Below are 20274 nucleotides of genomic sequence, written 5' to 3'. Positions count from 1 at the left end.
AAACAAGCTAACAGAAATTATAAGAAACATTAAATTTATACTGTACATAACACTAATGGAAAAATCAAAAACAACTTGTTTGCAAAACTTAATCTTGGTTTGTAAATACAAAAACATGTCCTCCTTGTGGCTGAGGGATTGCCTTTAAGTGTTGGGGAATTAGTATTATCAGTTTATCCCAGCGTGATTGTAAGAGCCGACTAAATGGTTTCGAAGTACTGGAGTCTATATGCATCTCTCAACTCCAGCAGGTGAGGTGAATGGGATTGACACCTGGTGTTGCATTAAGTTAGTAATACCCGGGGTTAGCTAAAATTATCTTTCCTTTTTCGGCGCCAAATAACCTTTATTGTGTTGGTGTGCCGTAAACCGAAACAAAACAATTACGAAGCAATTATTCTACTTTGACGGTAGGAGAAAGTAGAAGGCCCCATCATTATTGGGTTTGATTCTTAATTAAAACGATTCAATGCACACTTTCAAGTTAAAACCAAATTTCATTTTGTGTACTGTAGAATTAAAATAATTTTAGTTTTACATTTCACAGAAATAAACTGTCCACGTATTAAATAAACCCACCAAAAATGTCCTTTGTTACAAAACCTCATAATCTAATGCCTACGAAATTAAGTTAATTTTTCTGCAGATATTTAGATTGTTGCATGGGAAAAATATGAAAACTATTTCCAGTCTGATCGTTCGTCATAGATTGACATGTCGATTTTATTAATTGTATCGCATTTTAAGCAAATATTATAAATATTATAGTAAGGTTTCCGACTTTGACAAGGATTGTCATTGTCATTCGATTCTCTGCAATCTTCTATTTGTAAAATATAATCAAAACCTATTACGAATGTTAGAATAAAATTTCATGGAGTGCCGAACGTCGATGAGAATTTATTATTTTACATATTCGACAGTTTGAGGTCTACGGCAAATCTTACTTGCATTATTGCTTTCTGTATAAGTTCCCGTGTTACTAATATAAATATCTAAGTATAAATAATTATGTCAATGATATAAAAACTTAACTAAAATTATGAATGTTACTTTTGATTTTGCCCATGCGATGAAGTCCATTTGTAGACTTGTATGTCGTAATGTGTAACAAAGTTTTACTGTAAATGATATCCCTGATTAATTTTTTCTAACATGTAGACAAACACACGGTTCCAAGTGTCTGAAACCTCTTGTGTAAACCCTTCTCCAATGCAAATCCGCCATCGCCACATGAGTGCTTCGTGGAATATTTCAAAATATTCCGCTTTAAATTCAGAGGCTTGCTTGTGTTTTTGTCCGAGGTTTATGAGAAAGGCGTCAATCTTGTCTTTTTCTTCTATATTTTCTCTCAAGCAATAGATAGCGGCACTAATAGCATTCATAAAGCGTACACCATGTGCTCTGATTACTTTATGTTTTGCCAATTCCGAGTGACGAACATTTTCCACGTGAAATATGGATTTTGTATCAGGGCACAACTCAAATATCTTCAGAAAGATTTGAAGACCATTTCCAGCCAGATCATGTGTCATAAAATGCCATGTGGATTTTATTATTTGTATCTCATGTTCCGTCAAGTCTGGTTGTGATTCTTTAAACAATTTAACACGTTTAGCACGTAGGCTGCTGTTCGGATCCCTGTCATATGTTTCTTTAGCGTATGTGACAGATTGTGTACATCCCATTTCAAATTACATGAAAGATGTAGATCGTCTAACGCTGAATATATACTGTATCCAAAATTGAAATTAATTCACTTAGTTTACGTTCTCGATTCCTTTACATTGCAATCGTTTAGAAGCATATAACAAGAACAATTTTTTTTCAAAATTGCGACTGCTGTTCTACAACGGAAAGATAAAGTCCGAACTATTTCGTGTTTTTCCTCAAGTCGATTAACATTGTCTCATTTATCAATTACAGTGTGACACAAACCTTTCATGCGAAGGCATTAAGAAGTGAAGCTATTGATTTTATTTAAATTCATATCGACAGATGCGTGTACCCATATATAACAGAATGGACTAAATGGCAAGAGAATAATTTCGTACAGCATAAATGTATGGCCATCTCAATAATTAACATAGCTCAGTACAAAGGAAAATTTATTATATCAATGATTGCTATAGTTATCATGTCCCCAAAGTATTCGGTATCGACGCGACATATCTATGAACTCTTATATGCAATACAATTAACTTGATTACCAATTATTTAAAACCAACAGCAAATTTGGATTTTCATTACAGTATACAGAGAACTAAGTTACACATAAAATGTTTTATTTATTTTATTCTAAGAGTTGTTTTATAGCTTTATTACTTTCTCTCAATGCATGATTATTAAATTTATTAAAACAAACCCGTAGAAAATGATACGAACCACATTTTCACATCCTTATGATAAACTCTTGTTTGAATTATAATAGTTCGTGAATATCAATAATATATATGTTTTGTTTGTTTGTTTGTTTGTTTGTTTGTTTGGATTTTTACGGCACGTCAACACATAACTGGCCATATCGTGCCGAATGCTATAATAGGCTTAAAATATTATGTAAAACATTGTAAATGACAATAAAAATGAGCCAATTAGATCCTAGAATACAAGTTTATCTCTTTTAAATAATCAATTATGTTTTTTGATGGAATTGTATTAAAAAGTTCTTTGAGTGAATTTACAGAATAAAATCTATTACGGGCCTGTGAAAAATCATGACATTCAAGAAGAAAATGCTTGACGGTAAAATTTTCATTACAACCTACACAGAAAGGGGCATTGTCATTTGTGAGGAGATAAGAGTGGGTAATTTTAGTGTGTCCAATTCGGCATCGAAGAAGAACTGTTTGGTCACGGCGGTTTGACAGAGATAGAGATGGTGACATATCAAGAGATGGGTTTATATCGTGAAGTTTATTAAAAACGGCATTGTCCCAATTTGCTTTCCATTCAGATGTAACTCTGCAAATGTGGGAAAACGTTTTGCTCACAAATTTCAATTTCATTATAGTTTATAAAAAAAAACAAAGTACATTGACAACCTCAAGGTCAAAAGCAGATCGTACAAAGGGGAACACATTTTCTATTGTTATAACAGAAAATTCAGAAGATCAGTATGCAATATTGAAATTACTTTATTGCGTGCTGCCATCAGACTAAGGATACATATAAACGGTCATTAATCTGAATTGATCTGCAGTTGAAAAATCTTAATGAAAAATATTTTGACACGTAAACCAAAGTGACTATTGTGCGAATCACATTTTGATTTATATAAATAAAATTACGTAATAGTCTTAAGAATTGTTGAAAGGGACTAACATTTATTGTTACGGGAGATGTATAAGGGCTTGATTAAATTGGTGATTTTCGAAGCAATTTGCTTTCCAAAAAAGAGTTAAACACCAAAATTATTTTAAGCTAATTTGAGATCTATAATAATTAAATAAATAATGTTGACATCACAATGAAAGTATAATGTTTCATTTAGAATTCTCTTTACATTTTTCAGAATGAATCCTGTGGTCAACACAACTCTAAGTTAATGACAGCCAAACAAATCTATAATATATTTCTATTGTTTATGTAATTTATATATTTTTTATTTTATTTCATTCCTTGACAAGATCGTTTTGTATTTACTTAAGTCATAATATAATTATTTTTGCATATTTTATTTAAATGTTTGTAATATCTACGGTACTTGCGTATTTTTTACTTTGCTCGAAAAGTCGAAAGTCTGATTATTTTAGCTACACATTCCCATTACGTAAATAATTTCCTGTAACTTAAAACTTAACATATTTCTTGTTTTAAATTGAATTATATGCAACTAATAATGTATTTTAAGTGCCTAACGGATTCGTTTATTACTGCACATGTTACATTCTCAATCTGATAGCGCAAATCTCTTTATGATATGCCCAGCTTGGTTTTCTTGTTTTTATGCATTTGCACAAAAATAACGTATATAATAGCGAAATTAATACCTTTTTTTTGTTAACATGGGTCGCTTTGTGATAAAAGGATTGAATCAAAGGCATATCTATTTGTTTATGGATGTTGCAAGCAATGTTTTCTTAATTTCATCTATTGGATGTCGTATCTTCAATTGTTGAGAAGTTGCGCAATCATTGTATTTAAAGTGCAAATTAATTAAAACTAGATTTTAGGGATTCAATACATCACTGTCGACGTTTTCGTTAAGATATGTTAAGTGTGGAGAGTTTCATTCCAGTTTTGTTTTGTAATTGATTATTTGACTCATCTTTTGAATAAACAATGCAATAAGAGTAGTTGGTCAATTTGGGAAAACGAAAACTTGTGATTGTACCAGTTTTTAAAGTGTTTAACATGTTCTTCAAAAATGCTCTAGCTGTCTTCTTTTTTAGAAGTTGAAGTTAAATTTCAATACAAATATATTTGAACACTGAAAATTGAACTCCTTTTTCTCTCTTTAATACAACTTGATTCAAAGTATTAGAGATAAATTCTAATGACCGTGTCTAATTATCATTACTTCCAATTGTAATGATGCAATATATAATGAAAGTTTATCTCGTTTCAATTATTTCTGCTGAACCTTCCAGAAGAAGATTTAATCGTTAACAAAGAGAAAATTCGAGAAAATGCGTAAATATGTTTTATAGAATGTTTACAAGTAGCAACATGATTAGATTAATTTTACAAACATTATGTGTTTTAGCCTTTTAAAAGAACAATAAACATGTTCAATATTGAAAATCATTTCCTTCTGTGGTACATATTAATTAGGATGGCAACGTTTCAGTTAATATCGCACAACAGACAGAGTAGTCCTCATATTTACTTTCCTCGGCAATACTTATATGTTTAACGTTATAAATTAAATAAATTATGATATTTAATATACTGAACAGAAACTGTTTTAACTTTGAATACTTTTATTCAGTAAACTCATCCGACCATTGGAAATAAAATTGAAACACCAAATATAAAAACAGCAAGGAAAGGCGCCATTTATTGAACGCATCACCAAACAACAAGGTACACCCGTCACGTATCTATTATGAAGTTAAATTATTTGTAGTCAGACTAAAAAATGATAGTCTTTTACTGGCGCCATGAAACCAGACTTAACTTCGTGCTTTATCAATCGTTTTAAAACATTTGAGGTAATATATTAATATACTTGTAATGTTCAACAGACCGAATATTTCTTAAACATAAAACCTTAAAGAATTATTTGAAAGATAACGTCTCTTGCAAGAACACAAGGAGAAATAAATCTTGTCTAGAAGTACTAAAGTGCAAGTTGTAGATTAAAAACAGTCGTTTTATATTGTGATATTGTGCGGTACATATTAAATCAGCTTTTGCGACAAAATACTAATGTAAGATGGCATCAATATAATACAAAACCAAAATGTGATTTACTTACAAAGAATTTGTAATTATCACATATTTTTTTTTTAATTTATGGAATTAGTAAACCAAATACCAAATTGGTTAAACGGGTGTTGTCCCGTTTATGCAAGAAAAGTACAACTGAAAGTATACTGGTTTAAAGCAAAGTGTTCGAAAGACAAGGAACATATTTCATTTCATATGTGAATAAACTTCCCCGGATTTTATTGTCGAGCATTATCATGCATATATGGCAACCTAATGCATATGTCTTTTTTATCTTGTTTCAAGAAAAGTACACTCAACTATACTCACGTTTAAAAAGTAAAAAACAAAGATAACTTTAACACAGATCTTAATTTAGAAATAATTGTGACGAGACAAATGTGTGTAATTTGTGTCATAATATTGATGAATGCAGCGCTTACCTTAAAGAAACGAAGCATTCTGTATAGCATTTGAAACGACAAAGAAAATATGAAACAAAAACTAAATAAAGTTGGGAACCTTAAACCTTACGGTTACTATTTTTTCGAACTGTAATTATCACAAACATACCGTAAGTCAAAATTATTGCCTATATTTAATCATTTATTTTTTTATTTCTATATTGCACAGATTTTTTGGTGCAAATAAGGTATTTTTATCGAGTTAATAATCTGTCGGTACAAACAGAGGGAATGTCATTGTCTTATTTTCAAATGTGTTTCTTGGTTAATTTTCTTGATCGAATTTATATCACGTATGTTTATTATAAAATGTCTAAGATATAATTGTTGTTCCGGTACAGACGTAATCTGATATAAAGATGACCTTACAATGTTCCTAAATCATCAGATTGTTAAAAAGAATTGTTAACAGATTTCCTCAATTTATTTTACTCATAGCAAAGAGGAATGTGTTTATTCATATAGCTGAACAACTTTGCTTTGTTGAATCAAATAATCCGTGGAAAAGTTTGTATATTGCCAACAAATTATACATATTAAGCAAATAAGTCGATTATATTTTATAATGGAAGAACTATCTTTGTAAGCTTTATTTTTAAATGGATATTGGGATCCCGAAATTTTAGTTTGTAATTTTAAAATGGCCAATGAAAATTCTTCTTCTCGTATATTTTACAGAAGAAAAACTGATTTTAGACGGCCTTCTGTCGGAAAAGGTAACACTGCACAATAGGTTTCGAAATTTACACCCAAATAGAGTCCCTGCTCTCTGGTACATCTAATTATTAACCTGGTGAGCTTTATTATATTTATAGGTTTGGCATGTTCATTCTTATGCAAATTGAAACCTGATACACATAAAACAAGAAACATGGCAATGCCATGAAACCAGGTTTTCAATTATCACCATTGTAGATAAATATGTTGTATTTGAAATACAAATACAAGCAACAAACAATGTAACTATGTGCAATGTAAAACATGAATAATGTAGGAGGAATTGCCACTGAAGAAGTGTTCACTATAATATTATGTATAAGGAAAAAAACAAAGGGCCATAATTAGGTCAAAAACTATCCAATCACAAAACCCCGACAATATGTGCCAGGGTGCTTGATGACAAAGCTTCTGTGAAAGTTTGAACAAAATCCGTTGAGAAATGTAGGACGAGTTCAGCACAGAAGAATTTGTTCACTATAATTATATTGATAATTCTGTATAATGAAAAACAAGTTACAAAGTAGACATGAAATAATATATCATATCTTTTTTAAATTACCTCCAAAGATGATATGACCTTTGACTGCCAAATCAAGTTAAAATCATGTAAACAGGATTTTCAATGTTAATGTCACTGTGACCTTGACCTTGGAGCCAGCCATGCGGAACATGCTTTCTGCACGTCATCTTGATGTGGTAAACATTTGTCTGAAGTTTCATCAAAATTCTTCAAAGGGTTGAAGAGTTACAGAGCGGACAGGATTTTCAATGTTAATGAAATCATGTAAACAGGATTTTCAATGTTAATGTCACTGTGACCTTGACCTTGGAGCCAGCCATGCGGAACATGCGTTCTGCACGTCATCTTGATGTGGTAAACATTTGTCTGAAGTTTCATCAAAATTCTTCAAAGGGTTGAAGAGTTACAGAGCGGACAGGATTTTCAATGTTAATGTCACTGTGACCTTGACCTTGGAGCCAGCCATGCGGAACATGCGTTCTGCACGTCATCTTGATGTGGTAAACATTTGTCTGAAGTTTCATCAAAATTCTTCAAAGGGTTGAAGAGTTACAGAGCGGACAGGATTTTCAATGTTAATGAAATCATGTAAACAGGATTTTCAATGTTAATGTCACTGTGACCTTGACCTTGGAGCCAGCCATGCGGAACATGCGTTCTGCACGTCATCTTGATGTGGTAAACATTTGTCTGAAGTTTCATCAAAATTCTTCAAAGGGTTGAAGAGTTACAGAGCGGACAGGATTTTCAATGTTAATGTCACTGTGACCTTGACCTTGGAGCCAGCCATGCGGAACATGCGTTCTGCACGTCATCTTGATGTGGTAAACATTTGTCTGAAGTTTCATCAAAATTCTTCAAAGGGTTGAAGAGTTACAGAGCGGACAGGATTTTCAATGTTAATGAAATCATGTAAACAGGATTTTCAATGTTAATGTCACTGTGACCTTGACCTTGGAGCCAGCCATGCGGAACATGCGTTCTGCACGTCATCTTGATGTGGTAAACATTTGTCTGAAGTTTCATCAAAATTCTTCAAAGGGTTGAAGAGTTACAGAGCGGACAGGATTTTCAATGTTAATGTCACTGTGACCTTGACCTTGGAGCCAGCCATGCGGAACATGCGTTCTGCACGTCATCTTGATGTGGTAAACATTTGTCTGAAGTTTCATCAAAATTCTTCAAAGGGTTGAAGAGTTACAGAGCGGACACAATTTCGTTTGACGCCCATCCGCCCATCCGCCCATCTGCCCATCCGCCCATCCGCCCATCCGCCCATCCGCCCGCCATACCCCAATCTAATAACCAGGATTTTCAAAATTGAAAACCTGGTTAATTAATGTGAAATATGCATGCCTTTATCCAATATCAGTCAGTCATATAATCCTAAATGTTAGATTGTAAATGATGCAACTTTATATTTATATATGTTTATATATTTTATTCTGGAAAGAAAAAAAATGTTGTTGTCAACCTAATTATATAACTATACATTGCAATGCAAATGTCATTGTCTTATAATCGGCTTTGTTCTATTGCTGGATAAAGTTACTTGAACGAATTTATATCACGTATCTAAATTGTCAAATGTCTGAGATAAAAATGAATATTATTCCGGTACAGACGTAATCAGATATAAAGATCTCTTTACAATATACTTTGAAATGATCGGTTAGTTTGAGAATTATCTGTTTAAAGGTCAAAACCATCACTGTTAAAGTGCCTTATATGATATTTTAATAATATTGTTTTGTTTAACCACATTCTGTCTTTGAAATTGATTTAATTTGACAAAGGTGTCTGTTTACTTTTATCAGAATAGCAATGACACAAGAAAGAATTGACATATTCTATGGTCATATTTGCATAGTGAAACATACTTAAAGTTATAAAAAATTACCGTATAATGGCTTCTTGAGTACCGCTCAACCGGCGCTAAGGGGCGTGAGGAATGTTGCACTTATTCATAATCCCTCATGAACAGACATAATCAAACCGAGTTTTCAATGTTCATGTAATTTTGTTGTGATTAATGCTTCCGAGCGCTGACTTTGTTTCAAGATTATTGTTTTTTCTTAAATATTAATCATTTTGTTAAAACTATTTAATATGTATCCTTTTACGGAATGTGTCAATATTCAAAGATTTAAAATTATTATTTTCAAAGCTATTCAGTGTTTGTAATAGTTTTACAGTCTAGTATATAGTACTGAAAAGCGCTCATTCTCAAGTCTGTCCAAACAATCGCAAGGCATGTTGTACTTCAGATATTATCATCTTAAAATAAAATAATATAATATAGAAGTCACGGCGTAATTAAGTAGTCTTTGTACATTCTGAATCTTGATTGGAATAATAACATAAAACGAGCACACGTTGGTAAAATTTGTAATTTAAGTAAAAATAATAGTATGAAAAATGAAACAATAATCAAATCCTTTGTATTGTGTTTCCTCTTTATCTCTAAAGGCCTGCTAAGAGAAATTTCCTCAAGCATACTTGTAAGAACTTTAACATATTATAAGGACATTGACATCATTTATTTACATTAAGTCGTCGTGATTAATTTTATTGATGATATATCTATAAGAGAAAATGAATTGAGAGATAGAAATGAAATGATATTTTACATTTATTTGTTTTCTGTCCCTCACTCCTCAAATGTGTCTTTGTGTTGCAGAATATTGTAGGAGGGTTCACATCGAGATTTACAATGTTGCTCTCCTTTATAATTGTAGTTTTGGCTTTACAGCTTTTAAAGGAATACATGTATGAACCTCTTGATTTTTGCCGTTAATTATACAGTCATTAATGTTGTTGATAACAGTGGCAAAATAATAAATATGACCGTTATTGTAAGCGGAAATGTAACAAATTTTAATCATATGATACTCATAAATATATTCAAATAATCATATTCAAATTATAACATGATATTAGTCCTGATATTCTTTCAAAAATGAGATTATCAAATATAACCAAGATCAACAAGGAAAGGCTGCGTTCAATGAGCGTTCAAAGATTCTACTTAAAAGCAACCTTCAGTTTCACTATTGAATTGCTGTTCATCATGTTTTTGAATAGAAGGTTATTGAACTACATACTGTTCATTGTTAAAATGTGTTTTTGTCCCAGAACGGCTGTCATATATTGAATATTAAGTAGTGTATATTTGTTCCATAGCTGATGTATCACTGTCATTACACGATATACTTGTTGGAGCACATTTCCTTTCTTTTTTTAGGAAATCACATGCGTTTTTTTAAGATGAGGCAGGCATCGATGTCGTTAGTTTAAATAAGTTTCTGTGCTAACATCTATAAGATTTAGGTAAAATATGAAGATGTTATGAAAATAATACATGCTATTCGGTAAGTAATTGTACGATATACTTCACTTACTAAATGATATGACTAATTAAAACAAATTATTATTGTCAACAGGTGACAATATCGATGCTTTTGTTAAGAGTAACTGGGTATTTTTTATTTTAGTAAATGTATGCAAGGTCAAAACTGTGACAAGAGTTTTAAAGTCAATCAGAAATATAATTTGTCATGTCTTATTGAGGAACTTTTGAACTATTTATAGACAAACTCAACAAACCTTCAGGTGAAATATAAATTATATAGAGACTGTGTGTATTTCAAATGGCAATTTGGAAAGTCAGTCAACAAAGAATGCGGTTCAATACACGCTGAAATGTACTTTTAGAATTGATAATGAAAGTTGAATGAAATTGATGTTTTTAATAAGCCAATAAAAATAATAAGTCAATACGTTTACATGATATAAAACTTTATATTTAGAAATTACTGAAGGGCAGTCGTAAATGTGATTATAGTATTTCTCAACACCGTCTAATCTTACAAACAGTATTGCCATGCATACCCTGATTCGTTGCACCCTTACCTGTTATATTTTAAATCCATTTAAATTTCTTAAAATAGTTCCTCATATACAGTGACCGGAACACATGCATATCAAATATTCTGTTTAAAATGAATTTATCTTTGCAACTTCTAGACACAGATTTTCTTATCAATTTCATTCGATTCAGGAAAATTGTGCTGTAAAAATAATAGTATAATCTGATGAGCAAACCAAAACACAGTAAGTGTTTGATAAGTGTTGAAATTTCGCATAACTCAATTTTTTGAGATAAACATATTTTAATTTATTAGATTTACTTCATGAAAATATTGATAAGTCTGATTGTGGAATCATTTCAAATAAACGGTGAATTGCGGCTTAAGTGGCAGATCCTTTAAATGTGTGAAAGTACGTAGAGATTCAAGGTGTTTTAAGTTGCCGTGTTTAAGGGGAGCTGTGGCCTAGTGGTTGAGGTGCCTGCTTCTTAACCCAGAGAGCTTGGTTTCGAGCACTACCACAATCACGACCATTTTTTTTCCATATGACACCAGTACTGGTTATTTCCAGGAAGCGAACTCGAAAATGAATAATATTAGTTGTAAAAGCTTGTTTCGTAATCGAGCTACAATAAATATGTTAAAACTAAGTTGCCGTTTTGTGCATGTTTTAACTTAACAGTGTATCCTTGATGTACTATAAAATTACAGCAGGTATCAGAGTTAGCACGTGCAGAGATTAATCTATGATACCAAATCTACGCTAGTTCAAAGTAATTGATATATAAATGTTTCTTTTGTAGTGTCATGCTAATGATTTATTATATCTTTCAATTGGGTGTTTCCATATGAAATTTTACGACACGTAAATTTGTATTATATAAGATAATATGTTTTTCTACATTTCCTGTAAGTAGATACTGACAATTGAGTTTATTTTATAACAGTTTATTGAGAGTTTTCAGATTAAGAAGTATGGTATGTTTCCTATAATATGATAAAAACATATTAATTCATTATTTCATTCTATATACAATATATGTAAGAGTTATATAATGGTTTGTCAATTTTTCTTCATCTGAGAATGACAAACATGAGATTTTCTAAAAATTAGTAAATATGTAAGCTGTTAAATATTATTTCTTCCAAAACTGATGTTATAAATGAAAACACTCTCTCACAATTTCTTCAAAAATACTTTACCTTGCATGGCGAACACTGCCGAAACTACACGGCAGCGACTTTAATGAGGACTTACCAAAAATATTACGTATTAGATATGTTGCTTATTCGTGTGTGAATATCCGACAAATAGTGCACTGATTTTTAAAAAAAAATGCAAAACGCTTTCATCAATTATGCAATGATGTTTTTCTTTAAAAAAGGCTATAACGTCATTTATTAAAGTACGACAGAACGTGGATTTTGACAATTTTAGAATTATTTGTTTTTATTACATGCTTTTCGGTGGTTTATAGAAATATATCAGTGATATACAACTGGTAATTTCACTGTTTGAAACAGTGAAATTACCACTTTGATAATTTCACTGTTTTGAATTTAAGCCCCTTACCTTGTTTCAGTGAAATACAAGCGTGCACAGTACTTGGTACCAACTTAATGACGTGACGTCGTAAATGACGTCATGTTGTATTATTATTTGGCGCGCTTTTCATTCAGTATTAGGCTTAATGTCTTTTTAAAACGTTTCTTTGCATATAATAAAAAGAAAATTTGTTTCGTTTAGTATTAGATCGAAATATATTTCACCTTGTGAACACCAAAAGTTAATATTTCACTCGTGGCTGCGCCACTCGTGAAATATACCTTTTGGTGCTCACTCGGTGAAATATATTCCGATCTTACACTGAACTAAACAAATATCCTCTATTTATTTCATGCTTTCCAGTGTTTTATTGTTATATATCAAATGATTATATTCTGATAAACCACTAGTGAAATTTATAAAATATAATTTTCACTGTAGCCGGACTATATCTGGATGCTGATGAAAAGAAAATCATAACGAAATGGAATAACAGGCAGAAATAAATGCTGTCATGCGTAAATTTTGCTTCTGAAGGAAAAGAAAGTCGATGTCACCATAAATCATGTTAAAATGTAACACAATTAGACATGATGTGATGACGTCACAAAGGAGAATGCGCGACGTTACGCGGCAAAATCAGTAAAAAAATACTTAAAATCACTTAAAAGCATGAAATAAAAAGAAAATTTATTTGTTTTACATATAAGATTGAAATATATTTCATTCGTGAACACCGGCTATTATATTTTCACGAGTGGCTACGCCACTCGTCAAAATATTGCATCTGGTGTTCACTCAGTGAAATTTTATTTCAATCTTACAATCAAAACAAACAAATATCCTCTATTTAACACACACAGAAACTATTTTCTGTGTTATTCTATAAATTAAGGATTTAAGCTTAGGTTTTAATGAATTTACTTTCAGTTGTATAACTGATTTATTTACTTTCTTCATCGCATCAAAAGCATTGTGTATCTTCCACATTTGGTCGCTTGTGGGGTACTTTATAATAAATATACAAGTTAGCTTTAAATAATTATGTATTTGCATTGCTAGAAGTTTATCTTTTTTGGTATCGTAATTTTATAGAAAAGGAATAAATAAATTGTTCATATGACAGTGATAAACATGTCACAAAGGTTATTTAATCAGAGTACGGACTTTGGATGACGTTTCAAGCTTTCTGTATTAAAATTCCGCTATGGTCCCTGATTAACAAATATTAAAGAAATAACGATTCAAGAAGTTATAAGTTACAATGAATCACATGGTGGCTTAAGACATCTGAAGATCTAAACCTGTCTGGAGTTTACACAAACCAGAAAGACAATTTAACATTCCCTGCAACTGAAGTTGAAAGACATAGTATACACTGTATCTATTTAAAATAAAAAACTAAATAAGAAATAGAATACCAGAATTGATGTGGAAAATCTTAGGAAAATCTATGCTCCATGCACATGTATATTGCATTACACTATTTTCATTAGCATTGCTATGTATTGCGCAAGCAATTAACATATAGAGGAAAATAGGTTTAGATTCTAAATACTTCAGACTTAAAAACAAACGTGGCCCGTTGGCTATTAATCGTTCTGAAGTGTTGGTCAATAAAATAAGGTTTGTTGAGGTATATAGTGAGTGAGTACGGTAAAGTTTTGAAAAGGTTACACATACTTGTTGTAAAACGAAAGAGCTTTAATCAAGCTTCATTTTTGTATTTAAATACCAACGTAGATTTGAAAAACCTACATGACTGTTTTGATTTTAACAAATGTAACATCATAATAATTTAAAATAGAGTGAAATAAGAATCCCTAAAGAAAGCCCAACGCGACAAAATTGAAAATGTTTCAGACTCGGTTTGATTGATCCTGTTCATGGACAGTGCTTTCAAGTGCAAACTACCGACCACGCCCCCTATTGGATTTGCTATACCAATTAATAAATGGACAATAAGACAAAGGTACTGAATAAATTTTTTATTGTGAATAAAAGTTATATTTAGACTTAGACTTGTAAATCTCCAATATTTTAAAGTCTTGACTTTTACAATCATATTAGCATGTTTGATCATTAAAACAAGAATATTTTTTAAACAGAAAACGTTTTAAGCTACTTTAGTAAGCATAATTAATATTCCTGCACTTTCAATTAATATTTATGCATTAAGACTGAATTACTTAAATATTAAATTACAGACACGTGATTTCTTATGATGCAACAATTCCTTTAAATTGTTCGGAATTTGATAACGTATGTAAAATAAGGAAACGTTTGCAAGTGACTTTATATCAATTTCGTATGTACATTAACTTAAAGTGGTATTTGTTTAAAAACAAATGCATTTCATAAAATACTGAAAAGGTTTTCATTTTTCGAGCTAAACAGCATATGCTTAATACAAGATTTAATATAAGCAGGAATAATTATTATTTTTGTATCCCTATTTGTAATTGAAAACATACGTTTTGAAAAGCAATTTTAGCTTACGTATCCATATATGTCAGAATATGCATGTCGTTATTATAGTATAAAAGTCTCAGGAAGTGCACTTATTATCAATACATCAGTTAATGGAAATCAAAAAAACATTCAATCATAAATGGAATTATAGATGTATTACGCTCCCAATATGCATAATAATAATGGAGAAATTGCATTTTTGCGCATGAATACTCATAACATTCTGCATGACATTATGCGGTATTCACTGAAAGGATTTTTTTCGCTATATTTCCATTTAATCCATTTCCGCATTGTATATAGCTGAATCTGTGTATCATGTATATTGCATGTTCTGGAATGAAAAAGAAATGATAAAGAATAAGTTTCATGCTCTTTTTGTCAATGATGAAAGGAATTAATGTTATGCAATAAAGGTTAATTTGAATGAAATTACATTTGATATGTCTTCAAAAGTGATGAGCAATTTCTTTCATTTACAATATATATTAAAAGATAATGGTAACCATTATGATAGTAATTAAATATAAACGACTTCATTTTATTGCATATGAAATTGTAAAAAAACTATATTGTGTCTGACACCATAAAATCGTTTTATAACTGGAAAAACCAAATCACGTGAGCAAAGGTATAGTCTATTCAGGAACACAATCCCTACATTCAGTAATATAAATCACACTCAAGCCTCGTTTATGTTTTTAAAATGGAATCATTAGAATGTACAAAGGGTATGGTAGCAATACCGTCACAATGTTTTCAATATTACAGTATATGAATAATTTGTCCCGTATTTTGCGTTCATTAATTCGTGTGGTGCATATTTAAAAGTGTTTCATATCAATCTATATCATATTTAGTAATTTGTCTCTATGAAACACTTTTATATACGTCATAAGATATATCTCTGCCTGTGTTTGGCTGTAACATCATGTAACATTTACTGACTGCCATGACAAATCATTAATGCAACCTTTAAAGTAATTTACCCGATATGGCCGTTCAATATTTTGCCAGTAAAAGGATCAGATAAAAAGGCATTTAAAGCCAATGTATGAAACGACTTCTTGTCGTTACTAGCTCGCGCATAATGAATTTGGCAGCATTTTTATCTTTGCGTTTTATCACTGAACGGAATATATGATGGATGTCAGAGAATGCATCTAAATATCTTAAATAGTGTTGTAAAACAAATGATGGGCTTTTGGAAAATGTATCAAAGCTAACTTGTTCGGTCGATTCAGTTTCGATTCAGTTTAGGGAAAACAAATGCTAAGACCCATGTATTAACGACATTTTTTCATGAATGTAATTTGAAATAAGAAAGGTGGTTACTAAACCGAATATTACATTTTAACCGGAAATAATCTTCTCTGTTTTAACAGTACATTTTCGTCCAATAATGTGTATTTCAGACACGCTTCCTGTTCTGTAAAGGAACATACTTTTAGAACTGATTAAAGTAAGCATTGTTTCTTATTTAGGACACCATTAGCGTAAATTGAACAGACATTCTAACTTGCAAATAATAACATTTCTTCCGGTAATTTTTCTTTACGATATTGCATATTATGAATTTTCAATGAAATGTTAAGTATCAAAAATAAAATAAAACTTTCGTTGATAAATGAATACCATTGTCTTTATTAAAAGCAATTTGATACTCAGGCAAATTAATGACAAAAATATTAAAATGGTCTTATGTATAAACGATAAAATGACATTTTTAAAGTCCCAGCATAAATTTCTGTATAAATTCTATAGATTTTAAGTTTGAAGCGTTAATATATATAAACATGTTGTAAGAAATTTAGGCTCAAGCGGAATAACCGAGTAGTTTCAAAACAAGGGATATGACTAAAACAAACCCTGGAAGTTACAATAACAGATACTGTGGATATTGTATGATTGAAACAATTTTAAGTCTGTCTTTCATTTGACATGTTCTTTAATGTTTCGAGATTTCACTGTGACAACTTTTGTGAAATCTCAACACTCAAACCTGGCCCACGTGGGTCAAATTAGGAACCCACCATTTTATTTTTATCAGATGAAAAAGTTGTGTTCCTGTGACTGTTTGTGTATTCGTTTTGAGGACATTTACATAATAATGAATGAAAACAAAACAAAGAAATTCGCCTGTGTCTCCTTTTAATACTTAATAAATACTAAATACTTATTAGAAAAACGCATATATGACATGTATTGTAAAGGTGACAGGTGGCATAGCTTCATGCTGTACTGTATTTAGTATTTTATAATGTATAATCTGCATATTCATATTGTTTCTAATGTAAAATTATCATTATTCCGTCAATATCAATGTCTGGTAGTGCTTTGCGAAAGGCATAATCGTAATGTTATTCTTGTAAGAAACTTATTTACTGATATGGGTAAGCATTACTTTAAGAAATACATACAATAAGGAATCTCCCATTTCAAACAGGAATTTATATAAAAGACTAGTAATCATAAGACAAAATCACTATCCCTCTCAGTCTAAGTAACACTGACATAGTATTTAACAGTCACAGAATTTCCTTACACTTATTGAGCAAACACTGAAAAGTTTTGATAAAAAACACAAAAGAAATAAATATATATACATATAAAATAATGTGTTTTGTAAACAAACAACTAAAAGGCAAACAAGGCATAAATTCTTTACTGCATAGTTCACCTAAGTGCTTGTACATGTAGGGTAAGATTCAACTTTCAAAAACTTTTAAACACATCGATCGAACACGTTAGCTTAATACATTTTCAAACCCCCAATCAATTTGTAAATGACAAATGATGGGATAAAATATCATGACAAAGATATTTTAGAAGCATTCTCCTTCAGGGAACTAACCCAGTTATAAAATAGCTATTTAGCGAAGAAATCAAATGACAAACATACATGCTGATTGTTAAAATAGATAAAATATCCATGTTCTTATCACAGAGAGCTGCAAATAATAAAAATAAGTCGTTTCTTACATTGACTTTTCATACTTTTACTGACAAAATATTGAATAGCCGGAATCGGGCCAAGGACTTTGTATGTTACGGATTTGTTGACACCGCATTGTTTGATATTTTATGATTGCATTTATTAATATGGCATGGTATTTAAGTAAATGGCATGTGATATTTAAGCAAACTTAATTTTTTTTATAACGTTAAAGTGATTTTGAACGCAGATGATTTTAACAGGTATAAATTTATATGGTACACTTTTGAATTGTATACCAAATGCTTTACGGAATGCGAAATAGCTGATAAGTACAAGTTGATTGAAAACATTGGAGCAGATTTATAAGATTTATAACTATGACTACGAACTATTCTGAAAGACTAAACGGCTATTGTCTGTTTTAAACGTGGTTTCGTTATTGGAATAAAACATTCTTTTATCATAAGTGTAGTAAATAATATTTGTGTAGATCGTTTTTTTTTGGTCTGATATGTTTCAAAGCTCTTTTGATATTACACACACATTGTTAGCGAAACAAGCATTATCATATGTGTTGGCTACTTAATACCACGTTCTAAATAAGTGTATATTTACAAAGACTCAATTTTTTCCAATTATGTTATCCCAAAGCAGTAAATTTCATATCGCTGTATTTAAATATTCATAATTTACATGTATTTTTGTTATTGTAGATTGATGCTGCCACTATCTTATTTACCGTTCGTCAGCCACATGCTAGTTCTAAATCAAGGCAGAATAAGAACCTGCACAATTATTTAACATGCCGATTTCAAAATAACTGCCACTCACAATAAAAAGAAAGAAAAACAGGCACAAGTAGTTTAATCTGTAAAAAGTTGATTATACCATTTACATAGATAAAACACTGTGTTGGAAGTCAGTTCATCACAACATTAATATTCTGCCTGAAAGATCAGGATAAAAATTAAGCGTGTCCGAACCGGTTCATTTATTAAGAACATCTATAATATAGATAGGATTTTTTCTTCTATTTTAAGCTTTGCAACAAAACAATCATAAGCATTCTTAACAATCTTTTTTGAATCAATGAGTATAAAATTTTCTCAATCAACTATTTCGATAATGTGATGCTCTATGTTTCGTTTCACACAGCACCATCGTCTTGATAAAATTCTTTTGATTTAATTTTTTTCAATTACTAACACTCGTTCGAGAAAAATGATTGATGTTTGAAATGTTCTTGTGTTATGATTTTAAGGAATATTGTGAAATTTTAAGTTATTTAAAAAAATTGAAAGAATTATCTCCGGAGCATTTATCACAACAATTACAGAATTCAGCCTCGGTTTAATTAAGTCTGTAAATATGGAACCGGCTTACGGTTATTCTAATTCTCTCATTTTATATCAACAATTCTTAATGTCATTATGTACGCAGCTGTTGTCGTATATCTTTATATATAGACTTACTATCGTTTATATAATTCAGTAATAAATGTCAAAGCTTTTATCGTTAATACCAGATGCATTTTCTAATTTATTGTTTGCAGTTTGCTGTGTAGAAGAAATGCTCTTTTATATATTGGCAGTGATAATGTGAGTTGGCGTATTAGATGAAGATGAAATAAAATCTTTTTTGTTTTTGTTTTGTTTGTTTCCTAAATGATTATGAGGCGCTCATTTAATATTGTTACCTTAAACAGTAGATGTTGTTTAAGAAAAGCTTTATAAGACCCCTTTGTTTAATGCAATGTTATTCTGTTCTAAATCCTAAGAATTTATTGCCATTTTTTCCATTAAGATACTTCCTTGATTTAACTTGACATCTGTACAAATTCTCATTGTCGTTCTGTAAAGAATGGTTCATTATTCTCTTAAATACTAACAGTTATTGAATTTACTACTTTGTAATTATTGGCAATTCAGGTAAATTTACTGTTTTCATTTTATACGTCATTACTTATAACAAATGTTGACTTTGTTACGTCATCAAGGTTGTCTCAAGGTGAGATTAATATCCTCCATTTTGGCAAACTATCTTTTTTAGGAAAACTGTAAAAGGTGAAAGTTGTGCTGGGTAAAATTTCAAATTCACAACGAGAGTTTAATTTAAGGCATCATCTTTTTACGCAATCATGTTAGACATTTAAAATATCAAATTGGACGTCATTGAAAAGGTCAAAATCGTTACTTTTTAAGTAAGTGATATTGTCAATCAAAATTTTATGAAATAAGTATGAAAGTCTTAGCATAATTGCTAGGTCTTTGTCTGAAGACGGTTTCCAGTACAAAAGGTGTAACTTCATTATTTTGATGAAATTTAGCCAATGTATTTATCTAGATGTAATACAAAAGTGTCTTCCATTTTAT

The 20274-nt window shown here is 30.7% G+C and overlaps 1 protein-coding gene across 1 annotated transcript; it reads right to left on the bottom strand.

Annotated features, from left to right (window-relative positions):
• Window positions 1–1118: 1118 nt before the first annotated feature.
• Window positions 1119–1688, bottom strand: LOC132759174 (neuroglobin-1-like). Its single transcript, XM_060750896.1, has one exon. It carries the CDS (start codon window positions 1686–1688, stop codon window positions 1119–1121), a length of 570 nt encoding a protein of 189 aa, XP_060606879.1.
• Between the last annotated feature and the right edge of the window lie 18586 nt (window positions 1689–20274).

Source organism: Ruditapes philippinarum, unplaced genomic scaffold (assembly GCF_026571515.1).
Source record: "Ruditapes philippinarum isolate M1 unplaced genomic scaffold, ASM2657151v2 ctg8114_1_1_1_1, whole genome shotgun sequence".
In the NCBI taxonomy this organism is placed as follows: Eukaryota; Metazoa; Mollusca; class Bivalvia; order Venerida; family Veneridae; genus Ruditapes; species Ruditapes philippinarum.
The sequence above is the reverse complement of the archived record's forward strand: the minus strand, read 5'-3'. Positions and strand labels throughout refer to the sequence as shown.